Source organism: Coturnix japonica, chromosome 8 (genome assembly GCF_054131305.1).
Source record: "Coturnix japonica strain WE chromosome 8, WE-NBRP24, whole genome shotgun sequence".
Lineage (NCBI taxonomy): Eukaryota > Metazoa > Chordata > Aves > Galliformes > Phasianidae > Coturnix > Coturnix japonica.
The window spans coordinates 23,251,827-23,278,866 of record NC_140670.1 but is presented as its reverse complement, the minus strand read 5'-3'; the positions used below and the strand labels follow the sequence as shown (position 1 = coordinate 23,278,866).

At 43.9% G+C, this 27,040-nt stretch overlaps 1 protein-coding gene across 1 annotated transcript in view; it reads right to left on the bottom strand.

Moving 5' to 3' along the window:
* The window catches only part of SORCS3 (sortilin related VPS10 domain containing receptor 3), a 264,737-nt gene extending 238,093 nt beyond the window's left edge, over positions 1-26,644 (bottom strand). Inside the window, exon 1 of the mRNA XM_015867276.3 lies at positions 23,514-26,644. Coding sequence (XP_015722762.2) covers positions 23,514-24,110 — 597 coding nt within the window. The 5' untranslated portion in view covers positions 24,111-26,644. The remainder of the gene's footprint in view (positions 1-23,513) is intronic.
* Positions 26,645-27,040: the final 396 nt, after the last annotated feature.

The following is a 27,040-nucleotide window of genomic DNA, read 5'->3' as shown; positions in this document are numbered from 1 at the left end:
GAAAAGATATAAATAAAGATATATAGAGATATTTATATATGTATTTATATCAGAGATGCCTGAGCCCAAAAGGAGACAGACAGTAGAATTGCTGCAATCTCCAGTCATCTGTATCGGTCACATAGAACAATCATCTCATTGTTTTCTACAAATCGCCAGTTCTACAATGCACTGAGGTTAACAAGACTCCTGCCGATACCAGCAGTTTCACATATAGGAATTCAATGCTATGAGAATCAATGTCCATCAGTATTATCCAGAGGAAAAAAAAAAAAAAAAAGAAAAAAAAAGAAAAAAAACAAACAGGAGTGGCTTTTGTTCCTTCAACTCCTACCACCAGGAAATCTCTAATCCTAATTGCAAGCTGCAACTACAGCTGCTCAGAAGCTTGCAACAATCTCCTTCCACCAACTCAGCAAGGTTTGCAGAACTACATCCATCTCTGTGCACCTCTGCTGAAACATAAGCTTCCCCCTAGTCCCCAGTCAACTGCCAGGGTAAGGTGATTGTCATATGGCAAGCGTGCAAAGTGCAAAGCAAAACTTAGAATGGAGCTAAGTCCTTGGAGGTTAAACTATTTGGGTTTCCAACAATCAAAGCTCCAAGACAGCACTGTTATGCACTTTGCAAAACCCCAGCATGTTAAAGGCTTGGGAGATTCACATATTCCAGCCCCTTAACCCTTGGAAGCCTGGGCAGGTAAGAAGTTATGCCAGTCCTCACAGAATTACATGGCAAGGCTTTCCATTTTTTCCTTTTTTTTCCCCTGTGAAATTAACACCAACATTATCACAAAACAAAGTACAATCCAGGGCTGTTCTGAAGTCTGTTAATTCACTAACAGTTGCACCTACTTGTCAAGATAATCCCAAAATTGGGAGCTGGTTTAAAGAAACACTCAGTCATCTTCATGTAGCCACATCCAATAGACACAGTCATTCAGCTGATCAGCTGGGTTTCATGGGGTTAAGTTAGCATTTCTTGGAGACATAGTGTTAGCTACTACTGTTAGCATTGTTTGGAAGACAGAAAGAAAAGTCAGCTAAGAACAACATCAAATTTACTTAGCAAACACAAGAACCTGTTCAACCTCACACTGAGGTGAGGTAAGGCAAGGTTTTTCCAACAACAATCATTTGTGTTGTTAAAGCTCTCTTAATCATTAAAATCTGTTCGTAAGACCACAACTTACAAACCTTCTGCATTCAATAACCCAGTCCTTTACACAAAGATCAGAAAAACTGAACATCATAATGAATCAGCAAGAACCATCTTCTGGAGTAGAGGAATTCAGAACTATTTGACCACTGTCACTGAGACTCCCTTTTATGCTAAACATCTTCTCACAGCTGTTTGATCCCTGTGGGCACACTGGAATCAAAACTGTCATAGAGAACAAGATAATGACAGTAGTAGGCAGCCATCAATTTGAGGTAGCATTCATGTCCCAAAACCCTTGTTACCAGCAAAGAGACAAAAGGAAAGCAGCATTCAGTACTATAGAGAAGTTGCCTGGTTTGAGGTATTGCTTTTCCTTTTTTGTTTGTTTTTTAATTGAATAAGAGTGCTATGTTGCTACAGCCACCAGTGTTCAGGAGAGCAACAGAACTTGGCTCATCAGAAACATCTCAAACAGATATTAAGAAACATTTTGAAAAAGAAAACAGAAAGAAAAAAAAAGAAAAAAAAAAGAAATAACATTAGCACCTCCAGGAATCCGGGGTATGAACAGGCCACTTACAAGCAATTATGCTGCAGCAAAAAAAAAGAATTGCTGCTTCTCAGCTGACCACACTCTTAGCTTATTCCCAAAGGCCAAGCAAATTGGTTGGCTGAATTCTGTGAGAATGCATTTTGCTACCTCTCTGCAAGGGGGTAATGAACAACCAGTCAGCTACTACAGTTCAGGGAACCTGTAGGTATCTTCAGATAACAACGGGCAATCAGTCCACTCTCATGATGTTGTCTTTAGAGTTGCTCAGTTTTACCTCAGAAGAAAAAAGTAAGCCACAAAAAAAATCCACCTCATTCTTAAGAGCAAAACAGGTTTTGCTTCCGGACAAAAGATTTTGTTATGTATTTAGAGAAGGGAGAAATGCAGCAGGAAAAGAAATAAAACACAGAAGTACTTGCTAATTATTCCTTCTCCAGATAATTAACCAAGACACATACTTGCAGGTTTGCATTTTCCTTTCAAAGACATAGAAACTGAGTAAATGAATACTTTAGTATTATGCCAAGTGGTTTACAGCCTCCCTTGCTTCCATTGAATTATTGGAGGAAAAAAAACCCTGCTGCTGAGGAAAATAACCATAAAAAAAATGCACACTGCTTGGTTAAGAGAGCAAATGGATGGGAGCAAGGAAAAACATCCACAAAAATATCAAATTTGCATTACTTTAGGGTAGGCTCTAATCCTAGGAGGGCGAATGGGACACAGTAGTGTATGAGAAGTTCAGACTCTACAAAATTCATCACTTGATCACATCCAGCCTTTGGTACACTACAATTGGGATGCAATGAGAGATGTGGAAGAGGCCAACATTCACATGTGGTTGCTATGGAGTTAAAGGCTTGAAGGGGATGCAAAGAATCAGCACAACTGTCTAGATGAAGGAATAGAATTAAAGTTTAAAGTGCCTCAGCACCTCCCTAACCATCCAAATTCATGAACACCTATAGCAAGATAATCCCTTTCAATACCCAATCGACCGTCAGAGGAATTAAACCCTCTGAGACTCCAAGGTCTATGGGATGCTTAGCTGGCTGCGGGTCTTAACTCTTTGCCCCCATGCTCACAGAACAGATTTAATTTTGAGTGCTAACAATGACAAAGTTTTGCTAAACTGAAAGCTATTTCTGAAAACTCCAAGCACATACAGCACTTAGTGAGGCCTTGAAGATCTCAGCACTTTGCTGAGCACTTCATCAAAACCCAAACCCACCAACTGCCCTCTCTTTATCCCACAGATGCTTCCCAGTATTATCTGGGGAGTCCTGTCTGACCATAGCACCAAGACTGAACTCCCTGACACATATCTTACCCTTTAGCTCCTGAGCAGAGTATGATGCTGGTAACTGCTGATTTTTGCCAGTCCCCAACAAATGACATCATACGAGGACAACCAAGTTAGGGTTACATTGTTTGTTTTGTTGGTTTTAAGTCCTTTTCCAGAATCCATACATCAGAATTTCAGATTGGCTGGTGGGAGCTGGCAGTATCTGCTTGGGATGAGATTTATCAGTTTGCCAAGTAATGAGTAAAGCAAGAAGGGAGTGGAGATGTGCCATGCAGACAGACAGCCAAGACTAACAAACAACAGCCAGCTGCTAAGGAAGGTAAATGAGAACTGAAGGTATTAGAGGATGGAAGTGGACATGGGTGAAGGTTCATACATTGCAGCATATAATCTCCACAAACTGTACTTACAGCTCAGTATTCTGCCAGGTACCCAGGAGAAAAAGCAGTTGATAAAGATCCATTAAGAAGTTTATGACAAATAGGGTCAGTCAACAAAGAATTTTAACATGTGAACAGCAGACATTTCATCTGAAACATTTAAAATTTGAAAAGCACACCGAAATCCTAAGAATCCCAAGTACAACCCTTCCTCAATGCCACACATCTTCTGACTTCTGTCCAATAGCATCATTAAATAGCCATCACACTTGATGCAAGAACACTAGACTCATTTAGGTAAGGACAGGGATGAGGTTGGCACAGGACATGCTACTCGGTTTGCTTCCAAGACTAGACAAGGAACAGCTTCTTGGAAAAGGATCTCCAGAAGTAAAGACTTTAAAGGTGGGAAAAGGTTCTGGCAGAGCAGACGGATGGGGGTGGGGACAAACAAACAAACTACGGAAGACTGAGCCAGACATACTGGGGATGATGACTGAAGTTGTAAAGCACATTTCACAGACCAACCCACCAGTACTTTGAGGGGATCACCAAAGGCTGATGCATTTTTCAACTCTCTGCAGAGTTTCCCAGCATCATTTGTGCATGTGTAGATAATCAACAAAGTTTCTATTTTCTCCTGCCTACCTAAGGCAGACTTTCAGCATGAATCCTCCTACACTGATATTTTTACCTACTTCTAATCAGTGTGTTCTCAAACATCTAGGCTCAGAGAAGAGCAGTTCAACTCCTTCACAGTACAGCCCACAACATGCTGAGTAACACCTCAACAATAGTTCTTCTCCCAACACCCAAAGCATCATGCCTCACAGAGTACTAGTGAGATAGAGGAGACAAGCCTGGGGGATTCCATCCTTAGGATGCTGACCTTAAACTCTTTGTGCAAAGATTATTAGGTCCATACAGGAGTCAAGCAACAAAAGCTCTCAGTGGGCATTAACCTGTGGGCAAAAGCCCCAAAAGAGTAAGATGCCTCAGTATTTGTGGGCAGCCCCCATTTCCATCCTATTGGTATCCCAGCTTTGCAGTAGGAACCTTCAGTGTGTATTATTTTGCAGCCTGAATTAAGGAAGGACTTGTTGCAGACATTGATTAATAAATATATCTAAATACAAGAAAAGCTAAGGAAGGAAAACAAACCAAACTCACTAAGGATTAACAGGCTGGAGATTTGGCTCACACAGTACAGATTTGTCCCAGAAGTTATGAACTGTGGTCCATAAGAGGAATATTCCAAGATCTGCCTCAAAATTATTCAAACAATTACGTTTTTTCAGGAGCCACTTGAAAAAGAGAGGATTTCCAGTCTCTCTAGGAAAGCACAGACTAAGAGCTGTGTTATCCCTCAGTCTCGTTCAAAGCCCTGGCTAGCATTTTAAACACACTGGTGGCAGCCTGGAGCCAGGTGTCCCCCAACCTTCCCATCATCATCACCAGCTGCATGAGTCTGAGCTCAGATGCTTCACCGTGGGCCATGGGAAAAAAAAAAAAATAAATCCTACTGCAGTTTGGTCAAGTTAGGCCACAGAGGCTGAGAAATCAGCATGACAGCAGTTTGCTTTTAAGTTCAAGATCAGAGCCTGGAAGATCCTGCAGAGCTTTCCAATCCCATGTTTCACCACTGTGCACCCTTGCTCTGAAAGCACATTAAATTCCTTTCCAATTTTTCAAGGCTAGACAGAACTTCACTTGAAATAGTCATCACTTCACCTGATTTTGCAAACTCTCTCTTCTCTTTCATCAGCATAAAAGAAAATAATTTCCATTGTACTGAGGCCCAAAGCATCCAGCAGATGCATTAGTAACAAAAAATTGGCTCCAGTGCTCCACACCCAACCATGCTGAAGTCTTTGAAGACAGCTCTAAATACCTTAAGAGATGCTGCCAGCAAGGACCAGGTATCAGATTTGCCACACGCATCACACTTGAGGAAAGTGGCATCTGTGTCTGTGTATGAATGCTCTGAGCAAATCACAGCTTCCTGTCAACACACACTATTCAAACCTCTGACATTTTCAAAGTTGACCCTACAGATTGATTGCAAGCAGTTCAGTATAAACATTCAGCACATGATACTTGATATTTAAACTTCCTAGCTCAGATTATAGAAGTTGACAGATTTATTTATGGCTGTAGGAGACTGGTAAGTATTTTGTGCTTCCATTTAAAGTTTCAACACTTCCCCTATTTTTAAAAACACAATTTTAAGAAGTGCTCAAAATATTTGAAACATCTTCCAGTAGTGAGCAATCAAAAGCCAAACCAATTTCCTAAGAAAACGCCACAAAGAATTCTGCTATAAACTGAGACTTTCCAAGAAATTTTGTATTTTCTTAGAAAACCAACCATGGTGAGAAATACATCAATAGGAATTCTGTAATCACTCTCCAAAAGACTTGCAGCTTTGGTTCCAGTTCTAGTTTTGAAATGAGAATAGGTATGGCTTAACTGTTTAAATAAAAAATCTCTCATTTAATATTTGCCATAAAAACTATTAAACAGTAATGTGAACTTTTTCATAGGACTAATATTTTTTTAATATTTTTCCAGTGATGCCACCTAAAAATGAAAAATACCAGAAGTGCAGTCACTTTAGATTATATATTAATAAAACATTTTAATATCTTTTCATTGCACCTTCCTTCTTTTTTCTTCCTCTGTCTAGCTGCAGAAAGAATGAAGCAATTTGGGGAAGATACTTCAGCATGAATTTTTCATATGTAGTTTCCTAACAAAATACCCATTCCCCTTACTGCTATTTGCTTCTGTATGAACACCAACATCAGAGCAAAGGAACATGCCCCCAGATCATTCCAGAAATTCATTCTGCTTTATTCAGCTTCTGCCTTGCCCAAAATCCAGACCAACACTTGACTTTCCCCAAGGAAGGCTGAAATCTCCCAGTGCTTTCTTGAGAGCCAAAACAAAGACTCGTCAGGTTGCGTACTTCTAACTCTTTACAGACAGCATTAAAATAGAATTTACTTAAGTAACATCAGGATAACACCACTAAAGGACAATGCTTAACTTGCAGAACAACAGCTTAGAAGTAGCATGGATCACACTGCAGTTCCCACTCACCTTTTCATAGTTCCTTTCTGCACTTAGGGCTTGCTGGAGCTGTAACATCTGAAAGGAGTTGCACACTCCCAGCATCTGATGCAAATCAGACCCAGCTGGCTGCATCTCATTTAGGGGCAATCAGTAATCCATGCCTGGAAGCAGACTATTCCCTGCGTCCATAACTTTGTAGTGTAGAACAGGGAAAGACAACGAAGCATCGCTTGATTCCATCGTATTTTCAGTAACGTGAATATAAATACATATAACTAGACATCTGGAAATTCAGAAGAGATGGGTAATATCTGTGCAGAGACAATCAGCCCATGAGAGCGTTTCACAGCCTAAGACTACAATGAAAGTGAAAGCTAAAGAAAGATGAGTCAACTCCCATTTATTTTTTCAGTAAGCAAAGCTTCATACCAAGCCTTGGGTGGTTGCAATTACATCATACCCTGTTGCAGCGATGAGCAAAATCTGTTTTATAGCAAGTGGAAGCAGGCTGCTAATGTCTGATGGCAAAACAGAAGCAGTAACCACCAGAAGCAGGCATTACAGATAAGCAACACAGAGGTGTCGCTACCAGGATAGATCTGCTACAAGTAGATAGACAGATCAGGATGGTGTATCCATTCAACATATCATCTGCTTATAGTCCATAACTGCCACAGACAACTTTCTACACCTGCGATCCAGTTCATCTATTTATTACCATCAGTTCTCTCTGATAAACCCCTACACACAAGTGAAAATTGTTTTATTGCCAAGCTTTACCTCTGTGCTGAAGTAGTTTTATTCACTCTGTGAAGCCAATGACAAAGCCAAGTATCCTCCCTATGTAGTCATTGTGGCAAGTTTGTTACCATCAGAGAAACATCTTTGTGGTTATAAAACAAGCTTCAAGACTTCTCCCACGGTAAATTCATTGTCAAAATAGTTCTCTGAGCTTCTCAGTGAACTCTAGTGCTTCAGTGTCAGCATAATCAATGGGAGCTTGGCACCTAACGAGTTTAGGGGACCACTGGCTCAGCATGAGGAAGCATTTAGCCATGCTGGCCTAAAATAAGTCACAAGTCCATACACCTCCCTCAAGCATGAGAAACAGATTGAAGTCAGCTCCAGCCCCACAGTGCCTGGTTCTTATGCAGGCTGTTCAAAGCTAACTGAATAATCAGCTGGCCCTGTGAAGCACCTGCCTCTCCTGCCCCCTGCAGCATACTACTAATTTCACTCAGACCTCCCTGTAACTTGAGGGACTGCTCCTACCATCAGCAAGGGAACCCAGTGAGACCTCTGATTTCCCCATACACTGCCCTGAGGCTGAAGAACTAATAAGGCTGTGAAAAGCCCCAGGGAAGCTAAGAGTTATCCCTGGAGAATGCTTGCCTTTTCCCCCTCACTGCTGGCTACCCACAGGCATAGACAACTCAACAGAAACAGAGAAGGGGCCTAGATTAAAGAGGATGTAGGGATGGACAGGAGCCACTGGATGCCACATATCTGTATATGTGTTGCTACACAGACCCCATTAGAGCTTTTACACTGCTTGATTATATGGCACATGCACTCGCTTGCTCCTACTTCAGCATTAGTCACCCCACTCCAGGTGACTTCAGACACGATCAAAGCTCTCTTTGCATCTTAGCTTTTCTGCTCTGAGATATCTGGCTAGGAGTTCATCCTCAAGCTTTGCACCCCATAAAGCACAGGATACTAACAGTTCTTTTCCCTTTCCTACTTGAATCTCCTTATCAAAGAGTTTCTAATTTATTATCAAACAGGGTATAGATGTGTATTATGCACATCTCCAGGTGCAGACTCATGAATTAAATCTTTCAAAGTGCCTCAAGAGAGGCACAAATATTCATCAAAGTCTTCCTTTAGACAGTTTCAGTTGGAAAATTAAATAAAATAGCAAAGATGCTGGAAGGATACTTGGAAGAAATCATGCAGATTGCCAGTAACAAAGAAGCATGCCTCAATCTTTTCCGAGTTGCAAGAGGCACCCCAGAGAGCAAGGGGGTAGTTGGACAAGTAGCTTAACTGGGTACTTCCAGAGCAGTAGTTTTAAGCAGATACAGGGAACCTTTGGTACATTCTCACATCTTTACTTCCCTTTACTGGTAATATCTGCCCTGTAGAAAACCCAGGAGACTTCAGACAACTTCTAATCTAACTAAAAGGATTCGTAGAAAAACAATTTCTGAGATGAAGAGAGACCTTTACCTTCATAACATATTTGCTCCATCCTTAAAACCAGGCTGGTTAGAGTCTGTCCTAGCTGAAGGAAATCTGGTCCACAGAGATTCAAGTGCCCTGAACAGATTTCTTTGACAAGGACCACCAAGCGATGAACAAAGAAAATTAAAAAGCCAGTTGCAATAAAGAAAATAGCAGCAAGACAAGGGTGCTTTGCTCAAGCAACAGTAGTCTAAGTCAGCCCTCTGCCTGGCTTTCCCACCAATCTTTCCCTTTAAATGCAATGTTTCCAATGCAAGGAATTTGTCTCTAAAGAAGAGAAATAACCTTTCATCCCTTTTCTAGGTGTGCTTCAATACAGAGAGGAGGAGTTGAGCTAAGCATGACAAGACCCTATCATCCTTCCTGCTTCCATTTTGTCCCTCAAATTAACAAAAATAATTTGAAAAGCTATCAAAAAGAGCAAAACAATGCCTCATGTCAATCTTCAGATAAAAATAAATTTGGAGTCTGACACATAGTTCTGCAGGCACAGCAGATATTAATAATTCAACAAAATATTGTAGTCACTACTATATTTTGCAATACCACAACAGCACACTTTAGCAGAATTCCTCTCCAAATCTCATTGTAACAGCCATCAATAAGTAAAATGTAATTCGCTACTCTAAATGTGTTGTTTAAGAGCTAAATATTTCATTTGAACTAATTCATTGCAAATAATCAGACTAGGACTCCCCTTGCAGCACCAGGACAAATGCAGTTCCATGCACTCCACATTGAGAAATGAAATTGTTTCAAAAAACAAATCAGAAATTGAATTCAACTGGAATATCTTTAGACTACAACCCCGTTTAGACTGATGGGACCACAACTACACAGGCGACTGGCACACAGCTTTCTTATGTTACTTATATCATATGGAAAGATTAAAATGCAACAGAACATGCAACAGAAAGGCTCAAATTTATTTTTCTGCCTGCCTTAAACAGTGGCCAAATCCTCAGCAGGAAGATGAAATAGAGAAAGAATCTCAGCCCAAACCTCAACTGCTATTATTTGTAAACAACATTGCTTCAGCCAGTTTTTCCACCAACCAGTCTCAGAAAGCTTTGTAGAGGGAGGTCAGTTCTCTCTCATGAACAGGGAAACTGAAGAACACCCAGAAACAGCTTATCAGTGGTTAATATAACAGAGAAGCTCAAATGTCTTCGTTTGTACAAGTGGAAATGAAAGCACCTGCCAAAATATTTTCTTGGATCCCAAAAATGGGACCAAGTCATCTAGACTTGACAAGTAACTCCTCTTCACTCTTGAACACAACACCTCCCAGCCCTGAAGTGGTGTGATTCCAACCAGACCTAAGAAGAGGAGGGACATTCTCTTTTTGCCAACAGCTATTATTAGTGAAAAATGCTACCAAATCCATGAAAAAAACAACAAAAAGCACACCATAACCACTGCCAAGTATAACTTATACACTGGGACCACCTTCAAAACCACAGGTAAGCATCTGCCCTGCTGCCTCATCAGCAAGTAATTCCTATAATTAAGTAAAGCAAGTCTTACTATGATGGCCTTCATCAGGTGATAATAATGCCAGTTTTTAATCCATGAAGCTCACTGCTTCCATCCAACAAGAGGCTACCTTCTTTTCACCAACTTCATACCAAAATACAGCATAATGCAGAAAATCAGAGTGGGTAGAGACAACTAGCATGACATTTTACATTAAAACAGCAGTAAAAAGGCCTGCATATCAATATCTCCACTGAATCGTACCAAATTTATTTCTATATGATTATATTTCATTTAAAACATTTAAATGAAACTTTTCTACACACAAAAAATACTTTAAATGATTATTTTTAAATAGGATGGCTTTAATTTGCATCAGAATGCAAATCTATGCTGAATCTGAGTCAGATTTGGGGAAGTCATCAGGATGGAGATGGGGGTTGGGGATTAAGCTCATGGTATTTGCCTTCTGTCAGCTACTTTGTGCACATTCAAAAGTACCAAGCTGAGCAGCAAGTTATTGGCAATGCGGAGTGCTGTAAGCAAGATTTCAAATGCTAGATGTGCTAGACAATTGAATGCCAGAAACAGCCATGCTACTGAGCAATGTTAGATACGACACTGGGAATAGATGGACTTTTGGTCTTGTCCAGCACATCTGATCTTATGTTCCTGGGCACGTATCCAAAGCCTATTAAACTTGACAGAAATGCAAAGAAACCTCTGGCTTTTAATCTGATCTTGTATGACAAGGGACAGAAATGTCTACAGATATTTAACCTGTCAAGGAGAAGAGTTAATGGGAACTCACTCTAATAAATAGACCACCTTCACCGCACTGCCGTTTTGCGCCATGAAGTCATTTGACCTTAAGAGCTACTTTCACCTTACTGCACAGCACAATTCTTAAGGATTTTTTTCTTGCTAACTTGTTACAAACTGTCCACTCCTTGGACTTCCATTCAGCAAGCTGGGTGGGACCGCCTCAAAACAGCAGCCCTCTGTGAGCAGTGAACTGGGAGCACACCATTGCCTGAAAGACTAGGCAGAATGCCATGCACAGTAGGAACTGACATGTATCTCAACATAGAACTATGGCCAGCATGCAGATGTTTAAAATCTATTTTCACATTTGGGTTTCCATTAGAAGTAGCCCAAAAAACACTGAGATTTGGCAAGATAACTCAATAGTTCTCATCTTACAGCACTCAAATCCCTGGTAGCCAGAGAATATCCATGTTTGCATTGCAAATATATGCAACACAGGTGCATGTCAATACACTCCAGATGACTTACACACGAACGTTCCACCAATCAATTTCCCACCAGCGCAACACAGGGAGAGCAAAACTAGTTCATCTTGTGGTAATATCTTGGTAACCCTCCCTCGAGCTACAGATGGAGTCATGGTTCTCACAGTCAAGCAACATATTTCCACTGTCCCAAGCTCAGGAGAACGGAAAACAAAACTCCAGAAGAATGAAAAATTAATGACAAGAAGCAAAAGACGTGCACAGAGACCTGCTTGGGCAAAACAAAGGCTGCATACGTAAATACTTGCATTAGAATCCTATTGGCACTAGCATAAATCAAGCTGTGTCAGTCCAACACCAGCATAAAATTGCCATGAGCATGAGCTGAACAGCATCTCTTGTATGTGTTTACTGACATCCTTTCTCTCCCTTCAACTAATGGCAGGGCAGACCATTTAAATAGTGGTCTAAAGCTTCAGCTTGTATGACAGCAATTTATACACCCTGGCAGGTGAGAGTGAACCATTCAACTATTTTGACCTAAGTAAGTCAGAGAACAGACTTCTGACAGCATTGCTCTGCCCAGCTCCTGTCTGAGACACCTCCAAACATCATTCAGCCATGGCACATCTAACCTGAATTGACCACATCCCAGCACTAACACAATGACTCCACATAATCTCTCTCCTCCCTTCTTTCCCAGAGGGGGTTTTGACTTAGCCACAAAGAAGCACAGCATCAAAATACTACATAGGCTGCCAGTAGTAGTGCCTGCCTCACTCAGGAGATTTTCCCCCCACACCACTTTCGGTGCTAATTCCTTCTGTGAGGTTTCTTCTTCTTCCCTGCCCAGGGCAAAAGCTGCCATAGCAGAAGGATGCACAAAGAAAACACATCCATACAAGTCAAGCACAAGGCTGACTCCAGAGGGAAAGCATTTAAATAAAGGATGAACCTGAAACAGCTACCAGCTCCCCTGTAGCCAAAACTGTCTGTCAGCACAAGTTCACCACAGGGACCATCATGCAGGAGCAAAACATCTGACTCCATGTTCAGGAATAAGCAAAGAAAACTGACCAGCACATCATTTGATATTATTCTTCAGTAGTAGATCTAGATCCACCTCCTTCTCTATTCTGCAGGTTTTCACTATAACACTTTCTCCCTCATCCAATTTATTTTCCATTTCACCAGCATTACAGGAAACCCAAATTAAATTGTGCACGTGCACAGCTAAAAGCTCAGTGCAACTCAGAAAGGCAGGCTTTGTCACTTTGTAGCATGTCAGGTAGGAACAAGTTACAAAGATAATCTTTAATTAATTAAAAGCAAGCAATGGCAGAATCCAGCTTGGAACAAAGAGATGCAATACAAGCAAACTGGAAAATGCTACACTGCCAGCAGTGTTGCCTTTTGATTAAAGGAACAGTTTCCAAGCAGGCTGGCAAAAAACAAGAGAGAACAATATTAATTAAGTAAATTAGAGCCTCCTCGGTGATGATCCTCTAGTTGTGTTTTAGGTTGCCTTCAAAAAGAAGCAAGGTTTCAGCTTTGGAAGCAACAGATCATGTCTGCCTGTTCACGTGTTAGCTAGGGAGGAATAATTTTTGGGACTTTTTGATAAATTTGAATGGAATTCAACAAATGGGGGGGGGGGGGGGGGGGGAAGTGTCACAGCACAGAATTCCTGTAAGTTCAATAAATATAAATCAGCTGAGTGGAGAAGCAGATCCCAAAATAGCATCTGGCCTGAACCATAAGGCACCCAGTGACTGTTCTCAGAGCTGGCAGAGCTCAGGCTGATTGCTGTGCAGACCACAGCTGCCTCAGCACACCTGTAACACTCATCCAAGCACACCAAGGGGCAGCTGTTCTCTCGTCCAATTGAGCAGCTGTGAGAGGGGGGTCTCAACAGACATTAAAGACAACACAGAGAAACAACTTCTTGAAGAGAAACTGGTTAGAAGTAATAGATTGCAAGTTTCTGATGTTTAATAAGATGACTGGGCATTTTGCATTTCATGTTTTCTGATGCTTTGGAGAGCAGGCAGCTACCACAGGCCAGGTAGGCAAACATTCACTGCAGCTAGTGGAGCAGAGCACCAAAAACCCTCAGCAGAAACCATAAGCCAGCAAGGTACCACAACCAGATCTTCCCCTTCTATGTCCCACACTTTTTAGAAGTTTTCTGTTTGAGGCTCAACTACCTAGACAAGACTTGCTGTAGAGCCACCAGCCCTGGTGCCTGTATCTATATAACACATGATCTGGACACTGCGATCCCACAGAGATTCCTCCTAACGTTGCTCCAATAGTTACTGGAACCAAGTTTCTCTCAAGAACAGCATGGCTATCACATCTGTTTTCAGCCTCAAGGTAAGCCATTTTTCAGGCCAGATGGTAAATCTGGTTTACAGAGACCTCCTGCCAATACAGGCTTGCTTGCCCCCTCCTCTCCTTGCTGTGAGTAAGGCTTCCTGTGCACAAGGTCACCGTGCTCCTTCACTCATAGGCTCATACTTGTGTTTTACATCAGCCTTTAGATACCCTGTCTCATTGCAAACACAGAGTTCATGTTGGTTCAGATAGCAGCCCTGACCAGATGCAGGGTCCCAGCCAACTCTCTGCACTCCCACCCACATTCCTACCATAGCATTAAGGGCTATCAGTGTTTAACAAGTTAGGAACAAAGTGAAAGCCGCTATGGGCACCATAACAAGGACATTATATATTGTTCCAGCTCTCCATCTTTCAAAAGAAGATTGGCACAGGAAAAACCCAGTCCAGGACCCATCCAAGGGTGCAAGAAGATTTAGTTTTAGGAATCCTTCACCATAGGCTGGGGCAGCAACTTTTCCATATGGGCTGGGAGATGTAGTAAAAGGAGTAGAAAATATCTCTGAAAGGTAACAAGACCCTTGAACCTTGAACTCTTAATACATTATCTCAGGGCAAAATGCAGAATTGAAGAGGTTCACAGACCTGTATATGTCCTGCAACTACCATCACTCCAAATCACAGAATGTTTAAACAATTAATGCCCCTCTTTAGGCTCTGTATTTCCAGTGGAAGCCCAAATTCATGGCTCTCACAGCCTCAACATATCACCTCTCTTCCAGCCTGAATGTACAACAATGAAGCACCTCAGCCTGTGAAGCCATACTGGTAAAGGGGTTAGAACTGCAGGGAAAGACACTCTTAAATCACTTTCAGCTAGAAATTCGCAGTGCTTTAACTTGATCTGTCTGTTAACGATTTTAGCTGAGTACATTCCACTTTGTTATTAATGAGAGTCCTGTTCTTTCCACTCTTAGCTGCTCTTCTCACCCATTTTTCCTTTCTTTCACACAAACTCTTCTAAACAAAAAAATAAATAATAAATAAATAAAAAAAATGCAGCCAGTATGTGAGTTGCATCACAACTGAAGTAAAGCAAAACCTTTATCCTTAAGAAGCCATATCAGTAAGGGAAAGGAATCAGAACTGTTGCCTTCTAGCTCTGGTTTTGACCAACAGCACAACCAGAAACAGGTTCCTCCTACCTCCCATGCCTTATTTCTCCAAATAAAATTAACAGCCAACACTACTTGCCATTCTTAGTAACCTTTGAAACACACAGTTAAAGGAGATAGCATAAGATCTTTACGTACACAGTCATCACTGTTATGCTATAAGCACAGGATTAGTTAGGCTTGACCATAAAATATATGAAAACTAGAGCACAGACTCACCTCATACAGAGAGATTTTTTTTCTCCATCTCCTAGTAGAAGCAGCATAGAACTACAGACAGGAGGCCCTGTTTATCCACATGGAGGTTACTGATCACAGATGTGGGGGATTTTCCAATCAGGCACAAACAGCAGGTAATGGCTAACAATCAATTAGAGCTCTCGTTCTTTCCTCTCTGCACACATGAGGTCCTTAAGCATCTTTGATAAGAGCTAAATAATCATGTTTTATGCATTCCTTTTCACCCAACACCTTTTTGCAAATCTCCATATCAAGCTTTATCAACAGACCTACATTTGAGTTAGCTCTTCTTTGTAGATGGGGGAGCCAAAGCATGGGCAAGTGTACAACTCCATTAGGTGCAAAGGCAAGTACACAAATCGTGACCTGTGCACACAGCCTGTTCTCCTCTGTCACTCTGAGGGAGCATGTCTGAGCTTAGCCCATTTCTTTCTCTCAGCCTATGAGGCCATAGGAGCTCTGCGCTCAAGTCCTCTGTTCTACTAACCTCAATGTACTCCTCCCCCAGATGATCACAGGGCAATCAGTGCCTTTCTGGAGCAAATCAGCATCATCACTGACCACTAAAAACATACCATCACCCCTCTGGGCAAAAATAACAACAACAAAAAAAACCAAACCAAACTTCTTCCTTATATCCAATCTAATTCTCCCCTCTTAGTTAGAAACCATTTCCCCTTCTATCACGACAGACCCCACTAAAGAATCTGTCCCCTTCTTTATCATAGACCCATTTAGATACTGTTCCATCCCTTGGATCATCTTTGTGGCCCTTCTCTGGATGTGCTCCAACAGGTCCATGTCTCTCCTGTACAGAGGACTCCACATCTGCATTTATAGTGGAGACACAGAGGAAAAAAACCCATCAGGATAAGCTGTAAATCAGGCATGGGGAAAGGGGCAATGAAAGCACCCAGCCCTCACCGACAGGCTCCACTGATACAGGAAAGGAAGCAGATCAGTAGCCATCTTTGGGGGCTACTCACAGATACAAAATGGATACATTGAGAAGGTGGTATGGACTCACTGCTGCTCACTGACGCAGATGAGGATAACACCACGTTTCTCCCAGCCCAGCATCACCACTGGCGCTTGCTGGGGAATGTCAGGGGCACTCACAGGACTCAGGGAGCCAAGCAGATGAGAGACCACCTCCAGGAAGAAGCCCAGCAGCAATTAGAGACAACACAAAAGGGAGATGGTGTCAGCTGCAAGGTAGGGAAAGATGCTTCACCACGGCTGAGTGCACACTAAGATTATTTTGCTGTCGCAGAGGGAACCCCAGACTGCAGGAGTTTCACAGAGTCAATGACTCCAAGCAGGTTTTCATATCAATATTTCAGCAGTGCCTGTCTTCCCAGTGCGGATTTCCCAGGCCGAGCTCCCCTCCCCACCTGCTGCAGTATTTTCCTTCCTTTAGCAAATGCCCACACTCCCTCTAGTGCCCAGCTCTGCTTCTCACACAGCAGCAACCCAGCACCTACAGCCTGCAACCCAGGGGGCCCAAATCGTGCAGAAGCTAATTAAAAGTGCTGCTATTTTGGGCACGGAGGCCATGTAGAGCTCTGCAGATCCACCTGGCCAGTATTTGTGTCGCATATCCAAATGCTAAGGGGAGAAAACAGCATGATGGACCCAGCATTAGAGACCCTGCATGAATAGGAGACAGCTTTGCCACTCATTCCAGTGGGAGAGCAATCAGCTCCCCTTCAAGACTGAGAGGTAGAAAAGAAAGAGTTCTGATTATTCAGCAGCAACCTTTTCTGATTTTCATTGTGTGCTGGAACTCAGTTGGCCACAAGGGCTGGGACTGACCTTAACATTTCTACAGCAGTTTATTGATCAAATACCTTTGAGACATACAGCCATCCTCTTCAAACACCCAGCAAATTATTTGCTTCCCTCAGTCTCACAATGCCCTAGAAATTCAGGAAAGGAAATACCACCACACCCTTCCTTTTCCATAGGAAATGATGCTGCAGTTTTCTCTGGATGTTAAGGGGAAGTAGGGATTTGGGAACCTATTTGCCTTGAGCTTATGCAGAGAGTTTAAACAAACCAAAAAGTTTGTAGGCACGGTGCTCATGTCAGCAAAGCAGTATTTTCTAGTGAAGGAGAAGGAAGCTCATTTTCCCATGACCCTGTAGCTGTAACCCAAGGAGCAATCTTACATCAGTTTACACAAAGGATCCAACCAAAGATGTTTTGCTGCTTTGGAGAACTTCAGCAGAACAGAATTCAATACTTCACAAGCAATACGTCATTTAATTTATGCTCTTGATTAGAGGCAGGCCAGACTCCACACCTTCAAACACAGATTCTCACTCTTGAACAGACCCCAGTGAAGCTCAAGTCCTAAATCCACAGCTGACGAGTCTTCTTGCCATTGCCCTGGCACCAATCCCAACCATGAGCTCAGGTTTAGCCTTCACTCTTGAAAAGAGATTATTGACTCAGGTAAGCACATATTGTTCTGTGTTCCATCTGCAGAGATTCGGGGAGTTGAAGGAGCATGATACTGTGGTATGACAAGTAAATTCTCGACTGTTTGCAATACCGGCTCCTAGTGTCTTTAGTACAACCAACACTAAAGATCTTTGCTATTTAAACTGTGTTTTACCCCTTAAACAACATTGCTTCCATATTTTATTCTAAAATCTCTACCACAAGTTCAGCTATAAAATTGGAAACTCTCAGGAAGTTTCATATTCCTGTAGCTTTGCATTTAAGGAAAATATTTGCCTTATTGCAACTCTTTTTTGGGAGAAGTTTCTCTGGACTACCATTAGTTCTCTGTTCAAACTCATTTTCAAAATACTCTATCATCTAATTGGATGAATGTTTTCCATTTGTAAATAAGTGAATAAAGGAATCACATAGCTGTGTCTGTTTGCACTCAAATAATTGTGAAAGCTTAGCCACCAATGTTAGACTTTATCTCTGAGTCCAAGTATTGAAAAAGGATACTGCTATGAGAATACCAACAACTTGCTTCTCTGGGCAGGAAAATGGTTAGGGGAATTGGCTGGCTTCACAGAGCTCACAAGCAAGAACATAGCTCAACTAGGCATCAACCTGACTTGACAATGAAACCAGCCTGGAAAGAAATAGCCCAAAGTGTCCTTTCCAGATGCCCTTCTTCTTCTCTTTTGACTCAACACAACCATAAAGCAATTGCCCCATGAGAGTTTCATTTCTATTTCTCCATCTTCCCCTCTAGAATGTTAATTTAAGCAGATTGGCAAAGTCCTGTAGAATAGCTTTAGTGGCAAACTTCATTACTGGAGAAATGGAAATGAATCAAGACACTGTGACACAGCTGGTGTCCCTCCAGGGTCAACAAGACCACAACATAAGCAAAAGCCATTAGAAGAAAAAGATCAGTCTAGAATAGCAGTAAAATATATACAAATGCATTGAAATTAATGATTGTTCTACCACTATCTTACAGTCCATGAGTAAACATTTTAGACTGGAATCCAACTGGACTGTTGGAGCAGTTACCCACGGCTGACAACTAGCTGCAGGATTCCTTGCTTGAAGACTCATTTTCTCCCCTTCATCCCTTCCAAGCGCAGCAGTACATTTGGAATTGCAAATGTTGCCCACCTTATTCTGCCCATTGTGCACTGCATTGTTAGGCATCTTAATGAAAAACTACCTGGCAGGCAGCAAGCCCATCAACCTCCACAGCTTGTAATTCACCATGGGTGTGAGTAATGTCTCAGCATCAAACCACCAGTACATTAGCAGATCACACCAGAACACTGCCAACAGCATTCAGAAGAATCATTCCCGGAAGAGACAGGCTTCACTTGGACAATTTGCTTTACACTGCCAGCCCTCAGAACTAGCATAAGGTAAAGCAAAAGGATCTCTGGTAGCAGGAGAAAAAGAAACACAGAAGCCTATTCAGAACAGGTCTATCACCCTCAGATCATGTCTATCTGAGCCTTAAAAGCCATTCTGGTGACTTGCAACACCACTTTCTTTGCTCTTTCTATGCTCTCCTATCAATAAGATAAGCTTCATCTTTCTAATTCTTCTTCTGGTAGCAGTTGGCTACTATAGTACCCATTAGCCACCTTTTCATCAAACTTTTCTGCCTAAGACTTCTCACATTCCCAGTCTTTGAGTGAATCTCATGATTGTGCTAACTCTAGGGATGACAACAGTAGGCTGGTATGATAAAACAAGGCCCTGTCCAGCCATTTACCAGCTCTTATCCTACCTTCCCCAACTTCCAGAGCCTCAATCATACTATAAGCATCAGTACAACTGCTACACGTGCATTATGCAAATGTCCTCTCTTTGTTGTGGCATTTTAGCACATCTTCTCATCTCTTAGTCTGAATTTTGGCCTGAAGTTGTTATTAGAAAGGAAACGCATACTGGGATGGGTGAAGCACACTGTTGTCATAAGCTGAGGCCCCTTGCTGGATAATGGACTGAAAATATCTGCTGGAAGTTAAAAGAAAACTAAAAATATCTTTGCTTCTTACACTGAACAGATCAAAACACTGAACTTGCAGGGCTTCCATCAAAAAAGCACAGAGTTAAATACTTCCTACAAACAGTTACATTCATAAGAGTGATAACTCTGAAACCTAATGACAGCTGGTGTCCCAGTGTACCATTTCACTGAGGATCACATCGACAGAGCAATCTGAGTGTTCTGTTGTTGTTGTTTTTTTTATCCTCTGCTTCTCACTGAAATCTCTTGAAAAAAAACTATTGTCAAGAAACAACATTTAAAGCTGTAACAACACTAAAAGTGATGCTGCTTATTTTTGTGGGTCCTTACTTGAGGTATATCTGAGGGGAAAAGAAAAAAAAAAAAGATAATCTGAGAATTCAGATTATCTTCACAGGAAGGTTGGAGAGAGCATCTGGCGAGCAGAGCAAGGAAAAATTTCATGCAATAACACAACCACCTAGAGAGAGGGGAATAAAGTGAAGAGGATACAACTGCTCACAGAACAGCACATTGGTACTGTGTGCAGAGTGGAACGCTTTTCAAACAGAATGGCTTGCAGATCTTTTGAGAATAATGCTAGCTTGCACTAAAAATTCTCCTTTTTCAGAAAGGCCACAACAAGAAAACATTTTATCTGATCTACAGAAGGTCCTCAAGAGCTTCAGCAACTGCTCTCAACAAACGTTTATAGGACAGATTGATTCTTAAATGTAAAGTCACCTTTTTCATATATCAGACCCAATGAATTAAGCCAAGTGCAGCTCCTGAGATAACAGACAGAGAACACAAACCTCATTTCTATGCTGAACATTATTTTTGCATTTTCCTAATAATTACCACCTGAAGATCATCGGGTTTTGTATTAAGCAAAATTCTGCTCCACAACACCACTTTGTGGAGGTAAGCAGTACTATTCTCATTTAACATGGAAGAGGAGATTCAGCTGGGTTAATTGTCTTTCCTAAGGTCACAGAGAAAGCTCGTGAACAGGACAAAGCAGAGAGCCCAGATTCCCCAATCTCACCAGGCATTTGCCTCTATTCTAATCCTGACCTCACTATCTGCAAATGGAGAACACAAAAGTTGGTTGCCTGGAAGGGATTATTTTTTTTTAATATGTTTAATATGTTAAATTGAGCTTTGAGCAAGAAGAGGCGGAGAGGAAAAAGAGGGGGAGTTGCTCTTAAAATAACAGTAAAATACTTGCAGGAGGTTCTAAATATTCTGGGTAACAGGACATACAGCAGCTACAAACATCTCCTTCTGTAGTGTCTGTACATATATATATCCCAGTTAAAAAAAAAATAAAACACCAAAAAGCAGAACTAATTTTTTATAACAATCATTCCCTCTTCTTTCTAAATCCATTCAGTCTTAGGAAACCCCCATTGCCACTGCTTGATATGAGATGTACTGCTTCATGGCACAAAATGTGATTGATCATGTTTTTAATAAATCATAAGCCAAAAAGCCTCAGTTCTGAAGTCTGTTCAAGTAACAGAAAACTGGTAAAAGCAATCCATTTGCATCTTTACTGTTTCGGTAGCCTAAAAGCAGTAGCAAGCAGATGTCCTACGTGTTCTACTTGATCATCAAGCACTGTCACGAGACATGAGTTAATCTTCTGGCCATTCTCACTCAAGCCAGCTTCATGCTGCTTTATGTCTTCTGTGAACAAGGAAAACATATGCTCCAGGGTGAGAGACTGGGAACAGAAGTGGCTGGAACAGAGGTCACACTAGTTCCCTGTGTGACCTTGGGCAAACTGATCGACCTCCCCATGCCACAGCCAACCCAACACTAAAACCAGGAAAAAACTGGGCTGCAGCAGAGTCAGACATCAGCATCAGCCTTCTCTGATAAGAAATGAAAGGGCTCAGCTTTGAGCATTTAACTGTCCCTCTGGAGACATATAATATACTGCTAAAAAAAATAAATCCAATTAATCACTGAATGCAGTGTGTGCTCTCCAAAAGACAGGAGTGAAAAGTCTCCCAGTGCCAAACTCAACTCTAGAAAAAAACCACGAGAAGCAACACTATTATTTCTTAACACGCATTTTCTTCCTTCCCACAGACAATACACTGGCAGCAAACACCAGTCATTTCCTTATGCTTTTGAGTCAGAAGCTTTCAGTGCGTGGTACCTTGAGGTGCAAAATCTTAATGGAAAGTCGTGAACAATCAAAAAGTTTTCCTTTATCACTTATGCCTTCTCTGTCATCTGGAGTTAAAGAACAAAATAAGCCAGTAATTAAAATGGCATATTTCTATGAAATAAGCAGAGGAAGGTGGGGGTATTTGGTGAAATCATTTTCTTGCACCTTAGAAAAAATAACCTTCCCAGCCACACACACACACACAGATGCCAATAGAATGAGTTTTTTTCTACTACTTTAATCAGAAATACTCTCAACTATCAGAATCCAGGCTGGGAGGGGATGGGGGATTTTAGCTTCTTTTGCTCAATGCCTTTGATTCAGCACTGAAATGAAACAAAAGAGAGGGCATGTAGGTTGTTTTCTTTATTACGTGCCACGTTATATTAAAAATAAATAATCCCAGAGACAAGTGTAGTGCTAAAATATACCATGAGGCTGTTTTCTCTTGGATGTTTGCTTTCATCTTTAATGAGAGTGGAATTCATGTCTGGCAAACACGACTGCCTTTAAAAATTGGTTAAATCAAAGTAACATCTACATTGCTGTCAGCATTATTGCCTCAGAAATAATAAATAGAGAAAAACTTCCAGTCAAAAAACGTAAGGAGGTGGTTGAATGGCACATTATTAAGCCATAGCTGATGCAGAGATAGATAGGCAGATAGGCAGATCATTTGCTTTTTAATGACTAACCAATCTCATGAGGGATATATCTGAATATCCAGCTGATCTGTTCTGTGCCTCTAATTGCTTTATGCACATTTCCAATAGCAGCAAAACAATAAAAGAGGCATTTTCAAGGCAGCAAGGAGCTACAGTAATCAGAATAATGGGAATATTGTCACCAGGCATAAAGGTTTCCAGGAGCCCTTTAGATTGTGCCTGCCCACAGACTTTGCAGTGGAGTGAAAACAGCATTTATGATACCAACTTAAAAGAAACTGTAAGTCCTGTCCCCATCCACCTGTCGTGTGTCACAGCTGAGGGTGTGAGGGAGGGCCCTGCACTACCAGGGCACCACTGCGGGTTTGGGGATGCCCCCCCACAGCCCCACAAACTTTCAAGGATGTTGCAGCTCCTCCTTACTACTGACTTCAGAGAAAAGGCGTGAGATGAAATGGATTTCCCACAAACTTTCCCCTGTGCTCACAACACTACCTGCCTCCTCTAGGAAGCCCTCAGCATGCTGTGGAGATTTCCACCCCTTAATGAATTAATGGGACCCGTCTTGTCACCAGCACGCAGAGTTGTAAACAGGAGGCCCTCTCCATCACCATTCCATCACTTGCCCCCCCGGGCACAGATGCAGCGAAGCATGCCAAGGTGTACACCACATAGGAAGAGACAGCACGGGGACCCGGCTGTGCAGCACACAGGACAGGGGCAAAGCTGGGGGTCTTCATGAGCCATGAAGGGAGTGGGCTCCAGCACCTGGGGGCGCTCAGACTGCCGTAACCCCGCAGAGCACAGCTGTGCAGGGTGGGGGTGCTTCTTGCTTTTTTTCCCCAGCAAAACTTTTCTCCTTCTGATGGGGCGATAGCTACGCATCCCATTCCCACTAACCCTAAGCACAAGACGCCTGCTGAGCTCCCTCCTCTCCCCCCACCCAAAGGAGCCAGCGCAGCCCCATCCTTCCCCTCCGATCCCACCCGAAGCGATGCGGCGGTACTCACGCTGCTGTTGTGCCCGGACCAGTGCACCATAGCTTGGTTGTGCGCAGCATCCCCGGTGAGCGCAAAGGTAGTGCTGCCCAGCCGGAGCTCCTCAGCCCCCCGTAGCCTCGCCGCTCTCCCCTCCTCCGGCGGTCCGCGGGGCTGAGCCCTGGCACCGCGCTGCCCCTCGGCCGCGGGCATCCCGCGACCGCCGCCCTCCGCCGGGCGCCCTTCGCTGCTCCTCTTGCTCCGTGGGGTCGCCGAATCCCGGCTCCCGGCCGCTCCGCCGCCCGCCCCAGCCGAGAGGGGCTCCTCGCCCCGCGGCCCCGTGCGGCCCCTCGGCTGCCCGCCCGGCAGCGGCTCCGCCGTCACCGTTGCCCCGGTGGAACCCCGCGCTCGGCCGCCCGGCCAGCTCCGTAATCCCCGCGGCGTCGGCGGCGGTGGCTGTCGCTGTTCCTGCCTAAGGCGAGACGAGGAGGACGGCCAGGAGGGCGATGGAGACGAGCAGGATCTGCAAGTTATTTCGGCGCCGGTACAACACCAGGAGAGAAGTAAGAGCCATGTCCAGGCGAGGAAAACGGTGTGGCAGGTCGGAAAGCAGTTAGTCCCCTTCTCCATGCCTTTGCGGAGCGAGTTGGGGGGCTCCGATAGGGAGGGGGGCGAGGCGCTGCGTTTAGGGCTTTTTAATTTTTTTTTAAAGGAGAAAGGGGCCGGCTTCTAATTATAATTATTATTATTTGCAAAAGGTTCTTCTTTCTTTCGCCCTCCTTCTTTCTCTTCCCCCTTTCTCAGCCTCTGAGACGGTGACCGGAGGAAATAAAGGGGAAAAAAAAATAAAATAAAAAGAAAGGAAAAAAATAGAAATGAAAGGAAAAGAAGGAAAAAAAGACCAAACAAATCCTCTCAGCCCGGTAGTTGGATGCTGTTCCGTAGTGTTGGTGGATTTTTTTTTTTTTAATTTTTTTTTTTTTTTTTTTCAAAAGTGCTTTTCAGTGAAACTGTTCACGTTCAAGGATTTGATCAAGTGAGAGGGTAACACCACACGGGGGGAGGAGCCCCGAGCCCTGCCAAGCGCCGCTGAAATCCAGCGCCGAGTCACAGCCGCGCCGCCCGGGGCCGGGAGCGGGGCCGGGGGCGGGAGCATCACCCAGCCCTGTCCTCCTGATTCGGTGCGTGTGCGGCTGCCGAGACAAAGCAGCTTCCTTCAATGTTTTTCTCCGAACGTCTATTTACACGCGAGCGTATTTACAGCATTGTAGGCATTCCTCACCCTGTGTTTATCTCTGTACGTGGGCGGAGGCTGGGATGAGTAACTCCTGGCTCACTCTCGCCGTGGAGCAGAGCGCTCAGCTCCGCGGCAGCCCCGCTCCACCGCCTGCTCCAGCAGCTCGGATGCGGCTGTCCCGAGCGGCGCTCCCCGGCCGTGTGCGTGGGCACCGGCGGGGCAGGGAGAGAGGCTGCGTGCGTCTGGAGTTTGGGGTCACAGAGAAAGGGTCGTATCTGCAGGCAGCTCACTGGAGCGTCGACTCGGGACTGTGTTGGGAAAAGGAAGGAGGATGATGGATCTCAGCTCGCGGCAGTGCAGCGCTGCCGCTCCCGGCGCAGCGTTTCTCCCATCAGGACTCGTGCGTTTTGCTGGCAGAGCCCGAGGAGCCTCCGCAGCCTCAGCCCCCGGACGAGGTGTGAGTAATCGCACGGTGAGCTGGGGCAGGCTGCCTCCTCCTACGGCTGCCGAGCGTTCCCCGCCTCCGGAGGTCACCTCGTCAGAGCCACCCGTGTCCATGCCATGTCTCCGTGGAGCGGTTCACTGCAGCAGCACGGCAGCGCTTTGCCTTCAGATCAAACCCACTATCGATCGACCTCCTACCCCTCCTTGCCTTATCCTTTCAAAAAGTGTCAATAACTTGCATTCTGTACAGCCTCCCACTCATCGCATCAGCCATCCTCACTGCTCAACAGTTTTCCCCCTCCTAACATGGGTCTCCCATCCAGGCAGGGAGTGAAGGGACAGAGCACGAATGGGTGATCACTGTGCCTGCCTTGGGGAGTGCCGGGGGGGTCCTTGCCAGCTAGTGCCCCACGTTAGCTGTACACCGAGAGGAGTGAGTGAAGAGGGCTTAGGGTGCCAGGTGGTTGGAAGAGCTTCAAATCCCAGTGTGGAGAGGGAAAAGTGGGAGGCAGGGGTTTTGAAGCAAATCACCCACTCCCAACTCAGTGGATGTTATTTCTAGCCTGGAATGGGCTTTTCAAACTGCACTGACAAAACATTAAGTAGTTGGCATTTTGTTTGTGTGGGAGCAGTGATGTGGGCCTGAGCCCATCCATGAACACCCACACAATTTGCACACACCAAGAGCTGGAGTTGTGCTGAGTGGCCCCCAAGGCTGCGCCCTGCCACTGCTGGCAAAGAAATGGCGTAGTACAGGGAGGTGAAAGGATGGCAGCACTGTTCCCAGGTTGACTGCTGTGAGAACAGTGTCTCTGGGCACATAGTATCCACCACCTGCATCCCAACTCTGGATCTTGCTGTCCCTGTCCCCTGCAAAGGGATTGCACTGCCCAGCAAATGCCATCCTCCCACAGTGAGCCTGCTGCTGTGACACACAGCCATTATCCCCAAGTTATGGTTAATGTTTCTCCAATCCCACTGAGCCCAGCAGCAGCACTGCTCCTGATCATCTCTGGATGGTGATCCAGAACCACTGCCACCACAGAGCTGCCATGGGGATAGTAACAGCACTGCTTAGCTACTCTGCAGCCCACTCAGTCATGTATGTCTTCTCAGCTTCTTTGGACACTGTTTAAGATGCAGTTTTTGTCCACACCTGGATCAGCCACTCATTTGTGCAGCAGCATTTCCATAATCCAAAGCTACCAATGCCAAAACAGGACTTGTGGATGCATCTCCTTTCCTAAATACTACCAACGCAAGTAATTACTATGTGTCCACCACATCGCTCTGTCACCATGAGAGCCCAGCAGTACAGAACATAGTGCAGAATGCCATGGGCATTCTTTGTGGTGTGCTCACCAGTGCTGACTTTAGGGAAGTGCTACTGCCAGCCCAACAGCAGCTCTCTCCTACCCTGCAGACTGCAGAACCGCTGCTTGCAGCTAATATCACCCTCTTCTCATACCCTATCAGCAAAATTACCCCAGCTCTCATTTCTCAGGTAGATACCTGGGCAGGTGTTTTTAAAGAAGATGCTGAGCCTGATTATTACTGTTCAATAGTGAGGCATGGCTGAAATCCCACTGATGATGTGGGACTGTCTATCAAAATCTGCTCCCTCCAGAACCTTTGGTCCTTGGCAGAGACCTCAGTGCCAAGGCAAGAAGCAGCACTGCTCTCTAATCCTTTTCCTACTCTGGAAGACAAAGGTAACGTGAGCAACACCCCCATCTCCTGCACGATCTGCGAACTGCGTGCCCATCACCAGCACACAGAAAAGAGGATTTTCCCATTTGTGCCAGAGTATGGGGTTTGCTTCCAAACCTGGCCTCTTGCATGGCTGGGTATCAGGGAGGAGGCTGTCTGACAACCCTCG